A 6,490-nucleotide genomic window follows, 5' to 3' on the forward strand; every position below is an offset into this window, starting at 1 on the left:
AAAAAAAAAAAAAAAGTTCCCTCGGTAAAAAGTTTCGGAAGAATAATAAGCAAAAGATTTCAATGGGCAATTCACAGGAGACTACAAATGGACAGTAAACATTTAAAGATTTTAACCTCCCTGGTGTTCAGAAATGCAAATAGTGAGATAACTTTTCCACCCAGCTAACCACAGTGTGTAGTAAGAGGCTGTTTCAGTCACAGCCAGCTCAGTGACAGCTTTTGGATGGCAATTTGGTATTATCTACCAAATTTAAAAACATCCATTCCCTTTTGACTTGGCACAATTTCACTTGAATAATCTACCAAGTATGTACGAAGACATGTGCAATGACATTGAAGACAGCACTATTTCTAACATCCCCCCAACTCCCCAAGACCCAAGTGACCAGTAGTTAAATCAGTCATAATACTTCAAAGTCATTAATCACTAATGATTTAAGCTCTATCTACACATGTAGGTAAGAAAAACCCTCACCATAAACTCAGGACAACATGGACACTATGATGCCACTTACATTAAAAAAAAGTGTGTCTGACACTTCAGAGAGAACTTAAGTGTGTGTGCTGTGCTGAGGAGATGAGCACGGGTGGGAACTGAGGCAGTACCTCCTCCAGCGTGCAGACACAAGCACTCACCTTGGCCAGAGGGCAGAATAGTATGAAGCTACGAGGGGTTTCCTGGTACTCCATCATCAGAAAAGCACTTTTCCATCTCCACCCAATACCGTTGCCCATAGGGAATAAGCAGCTCAACTCGATAACCGAATCTGTCCTCCCATACACTGCCCCCCCGCCTTCAACTTCAAAGCTCTGTAACTCAATAGTGCCATGTAACTGACTGATGACTTACCAGAAAACACCAAATAAAACCAAAGGGAATACTTGATATTCCAGTTCCCAGAGAGCCAAATTTATGTGAAACTCTTACATTGACAAGGACTGTCTCTGATCAAACTTTGGTCTGGCTCCTTTTTGTCTGGCTCTGGTTTCTTTAACAACATTATCCAGTCTCTATACTTCACAGTTAGTTTACCTTTCTTTTGTTTCCTGAATGTCTAAAAATCTGATTAGGAAAACTGTGTTTGTTCCATCAGTATTAAAAAACTTGGGCCGGCCCGGTGGCGCACTCGGTAGAGTGCGGCGCTTGGGAGTGCAGCGGCGCTCCCGCCGAGGGTTCGGATCCCATATAGAGACTGGTCTGCTCACTGGTTGAGCGCGGTGCGGGCGCAACACCGAGGGTTGTGATCCCGTTGCCGGTCGCGATACAGGCGCGACACCGAGGGTTGCGATCCCGTTGCCGGTCACGAAAAAAGACAAAAAGGAAAAAAAAAAACAAAAAAACACTTTACATTACATTGACTAAGTATTTTTTAAAAGCCCCAAATATCTTATAATTAGACTTCAGTGAATGTTTGAGAGGAAAATAAATAACATCTGTACATATAAGGATTAAGAACGGCTTTATAGCAAAACAAATGGTCAAAGGAATCCAAGAAACATCACAGACAAATTAATTACTGATTTAACCAAAGATACTTACACAGTGGGAATATATTCTCCAGGAAATGCATTGGTTGTATAACTGATCAGCAGGCAGGTTTTACCTACAGCTCTAGAGAGAAGGAAAAAGACTGCTTAGTTAACATGAATCCTTTCATTCTTCTGTTAAAATAATTTCTCGAAAAAAATCAAGAAGTATATACCATACACTTAGCATTAAACAAAACAATCAGTTTCTATAACCCTTTTTCCTGAAATTTAAAGTAAACAAGAATTTCTCAGACAGGTAGGGTCAGGAGCCATCATGTTCTGTTTATTTATTTATTTACTTATTTAAAAGATGACCTTTGGTAAGGGGATCTTAACCCTTGACTTGGTGTTGTCAGCACCACACTCTCCCAAGTGAACTAACCGGCCATCCCTATATAGGGATCCGAATCTGTGGCCTTGGTGTTATCAGCACCGCTCTCTCCCAAGTGAGCCACGGGCCAGCCCTCACGTTTTGTTTAGATACCTGCACTAACAGTCAAGAAATAGTTGTTAAATAAGTACAAGGTTCAAGAGGAACAACATTTTAAAACTTAAAAAGTCTCCTCTGTGGGCCGGCCCGGTGGCGCACTGGAGAGTGCGCCGCTTGGGAGTGTGGCGGCGCTCCCGCCGAGGGTTCAGATCCCATGTGGAGACCGGTTCCCACTCACTGGCTGAGTGCGGTGCGGGCGCAACACCGAGGGTTGCGATCCTGTTGCCGGTCAGTAAAAAAGACAAAAAGGAAAAAAAAAAGTCTCCTCTGTGAACATTTGTAGAAGCCTTTCATCCAAGAATCTTAAGTCCTATCCTCAAAAAGTATTTTGATTAGTACTAATATACAAACATAGCTTTTCTCTGCAACTTACACTGTTACTTCCATAAGTAACTTATTTTGCTGCCTCTAAGTGGCACAGCTCAAAATCCCACCACTTTCTTAAAGCCTTCCCTCTGGTAATCATAAATGACTGTTCTCTTAATAGAGAGTCCTTAGTCAATAAACCACCACACATAACTGTTCTCACATTAATTCATCTGTATTCGTTTGCCCCCTCCCCCCTACCAACCCTCCCACATCACCATAAGCTTTTAAAGCAGGAGTAGCACAATTTACTTCAGACATATTAATTAATGACTCAGAGGTGATGGAGTAAACTTCCCAAGCAGAGAACCATGTAGAAATACTCCAGAGACAGGAGCACCACCTGCACAACTTGTAAAGGGTACAGACTAATACTAATATCACCAGCCTGCCATCAGGCAGAGGTCAGAGTAGTGGCTGAAGGTCTCCCAATCACTTGAAATTTTTTCAAGGGAATATAACCTAAAAATCAAGATTGCTGCACCGCTAAAATCTCCAAATTTTACAATATTCACAGGACAACTTTAGGGGCTTCTTGAGAGCCAAAGTCCCTGGCACTCTGAGTTAAATTCCCCAAATGCTGTCCTTAATGAGTCCATCTCTCTGCAGTCTTCTGTTAGTTTCATTGGTTTACCAAGGTCATAATGATACATCAATGTTCTGATTGGTAAGATTTTGTTCAATCTCAACTATTATAAATTTGTAAATTAACACCATAAAGAAGTTAAGCGCTTTCCTATTTTCCCTCACTTAGCTTAAGATTAAAACCTCTCAACAAGGGCAGATTACAGACCCATCCAGTCTGGCCAATACTTGTTTCACTCATAAAATTATTAAAGGCTTAACAAAAGTTGGAACTCCTCACCCCAAAGACCTCAGAGTCAAACATTACATCACCAGGAGGTAACTTCCAACTCCTGAAAGGCTTTCTAAACAGAAATGACTCATTGGACATATATTTTGTCAAAAGCTTAGAATGTCAAAATAAACCTGTATGAGCAGGAGCCTAAGATTGGGAGACGGCACTGAGCTGCCTCAGGAAGAGCCCCAGGCTCTCCCCAGCCGGAGCGGTGGGGGGACAAGGGTTTCGGCCACACTCCCCTGACATCTGCACCCAGCCAAGCAATGACCAAGACACTGCTGGAAGCCCCCTGGTCTCCCCTGCAGGAATGAGGGGGGTGCCACAGGCCTCAACCCCACTCCTCCTCCTTTATCCTCCCCCCACCTTATTTCCTTCTCCCTTTCCCTCTCCCCCACCCCTCCAACTGCTCTGCAACATCAGAGAATGTAAAAAATTAATATTAATAAGTAAACGCAATTAAAAAAAAAAAAAAAAAGACTGGTGGGAGTCAGAAGCCTAGATGAGACTCTCTCACTTACTGGCTATAATTTTTGGACAAGTTTCAACTTCTTTATGTCTCAGTTTTCTCACCTGTAAAATGGATGTAAAACTACCAACTCCATCACCAAACTATTGAAAGCATTAATTCTATTTCAATTTATACTAATTGTGTGCTATGCCAGGAAATGTACTAGGTGCTAAAGACAATGCAATGGACAAGACCTCATGGAGTGTATGCAGCCATTGAATTAAAAAACGAAAACTGCAATGATTATATAAAATTATAGATGTTATTAAAGGTGTTCTGGAAATGTACGGCAAAAGATCTAACCTAATCTCAAGGGGCGGTCAGAGGCGGCTGCAAGTATGTTAAGACTTACTGAACTGGCCAGTTAGTTCAGCTGGTAAGAGCACTGCCTTGTTGCACCAAGGTCAAGGGTTCCGACCCCTGTACCAGCCAGCCACCAAAAAAAAAGACTTATGAGGATTGGGGTGGGGAAGGGACAGGACTTGGGGGTGAGGGAATGGGGACAAAAACAACAGCACATGGGGAGGCCCAGGACAGAAAGAAGCCCAGAATAACTTAAAGAAATAAGGGGGCAGAGGGAAGTTTGAAGATATCATCTCTTCTTATTAAAGACATGGGACTCAATCCTACTTGGGAAGCCTCAGAAGATTTTAAGTTGCCAAGAAAGCATTAGATTTAAGAAGAACACCCCCCCCATATATGTATAATATATTACCTTAAAAAATTTTTTTTTCAGAAGCCTCTGACTGCAGTGTGGCAAGAGGACTGAGGAAAACTGGGACAGGAGGCAGAGCAAGCTGCTGCTGTGTGCCAGGAACCACCCTGGTGGTCCAGACCAAAGAGAGGGACTTCAAGGGAGAAGACAAATGAGCCATTTCATGAGCTACTCAGAATAAGCCTGGCTTGGCCATGGGCTGGATGTGGTAGCTGAGGAAGAGTGGAATCTCAGGCCACAAATGAACTACCTTTTTCTTTTTCTTCTCTCTAAAAAGATGACTGGGAAGGGGATCTTAACCCTTAACTTGGTGTTGTCAGCACCATGCTCTCCCAAGTGAGCGAACTGGCCATCCCTATATAGGGATCAGAACCCGTGGCCTTGGTCTTATCAGCATCACTCTCTCCCAAGTGAGCCATGGGTGGCCCGTGAACCCCTTTTCAAAAGGACAGATGCTGTTGTGCAAAAAACATCAACAGAGGTTGGCCGATTAGCTCAATTAGTAAGAACATAGTGCTGATAACACGAAGGTCAATTCCTGTACTGGCCAGCCACCAAAACCAAACAAAATGTTAACAATTCTTGCTACTTAATGCCAAGGACAAGCAGCTATAACAGTTTTGACTGTCGTGACTAAAATGTCATTAGCACTTGGATGAGGAACAAAGCCATTAGTATAAATATGACCAACTGTGTCTAAAATGTTCTAAAACTTCCTTTCCTGAACTACATCTTCAGCTGAGGAATCATCTTTTGAAAGGCTTAACTGTGAAGGAACTCAAGGTACTGGTGTAATTTGACAGAATGCAATTATACTACCAATCATTATTCACTGCAAATCTACGTCCTATTAAAACATGATTAAATTACAGAATTCTGACTTTTTAAATAAATATATGTCCTACCTTTGATTAAATTTTTACTTAATTTTTAAAAAAACAGATAACAAAAAGAAAAAGGCTATTTCCCTCCCATTAGTGTATTTATTCACTCCTTGTAAACACACTGCACAAATCAACTAGAGAGGACAAAGTCAACATCTGCACTAAGCAAACAGTCTTTCCTTGCATGAAGACTGGAAGCTCTATTTGGTTGTGGCCTTGACTGATGCTGCTGCAGAATTTCTGGAAGTTACTATTTGCTTTGAAATTTCTAATTTTATATGCTTAACTGCTCAGTTTAACTCCTTTCTATTCTTTGAAAGATGCCATAACTGTAGAAAATGAACGAGTCTATTAGAAGTGCATGTCAGTTCTATATTAAATTTCCCCCAGTTCATGACATTACAATTTTTTAACCTATCTGTGCTTCCCCTGCCCTATCCTGTAGAAATAACCAAGATTAAAGCCAATAATTTATGTTCCTATTTTCTTCATTTTTGTTAAGACAACTTTTTACTTACTTTTCTTGGAAAGGGTGAGAGTGGGCAAACTTTAGTGTTAAACACTGGCAATTTCCTCACATTGGGCTGGCTGGTTAGCTCAGTTGCTTAGCACCCAGCCTTATAAAACCAAGGTCACGGGTTCTGATCCCTTACCGGCCAGCCGCCAAAAAAAAAAAAAAGAGAGAGACAGAGAGAGAAAACAGATCCAGAAAGCACAAAAGTAAGAACTTTCTGCACTGCCCCCCACCCCCCTTTAAAGATAAGTTGATCTTAGGAAAGAAAAACCAGATTCTTCCAATGAGAACTGTAAACCAAAATACAGACCACATATTGTTGGCTAAAAGTACATAGATCTTAAGGACAAGTTAGAATGTAGTGGAAATGTGAATTAGAAATATTAAATATATACTCATACATACTGAATAAATGAAAGACCTTGAATGAAGATTCCCAATTTGCACTGAAAAATAAGGTATGGAAATTCTGTAGTAGTGGACTTTTAGTAAATGAATAACTATACAGAGAATATGTTCAGAAAAATATACGAACTAATAGTTTAGTGCTACAAAAACACAAAACCCAATCTGAAATTCTGATTTTTTTTTTCCTTTTTGTCTTTTTTTCGTGACCGGC

The 6,490-nt window shown here is 41.0% G+C and overlaps 1 protein-coding gene across 1 annotated transcript in view; it reads right to left on the reverse strand.

Annotated features, from left to right (window-relative positions):
* The window catches only part of RAC1 (ras-related C3 botulinum toxin substrate 1 (rho family, small GTP binding protein Rac1)), a 23,065-nt gene that overhangs the window by 13,197 nt on the left and 3,378 nt on the right, over positions 1 to 6,490 (reverse strand). The window contains exon 2 of the mRNA XM_008577272.1: positions 1,543 to 1,614. Coding sequence (XP_008575494.1) covers positions 1,543 to 1,614 — 72 coding nt within the window. The remainder of the gene's footprint in view (positions 1 to 1,542; positions 1,615 to 6,490) is intronic.

Source organism: Galeopterus variegatus, unplaced genomic scaffold, assembly GCF_000696425.1.
Source record: "Galeopterus variegatus unplaced genomic scaffold, G_variegatus-3.0.2 Scaffold1476, whole genome shotgun sequence".
NCBI lineage: Eukaryota > Metazoa > Chordata > Mammalia > Dermoptera > Cynocephalidae > Galeopterus > Galeopterus variegatus.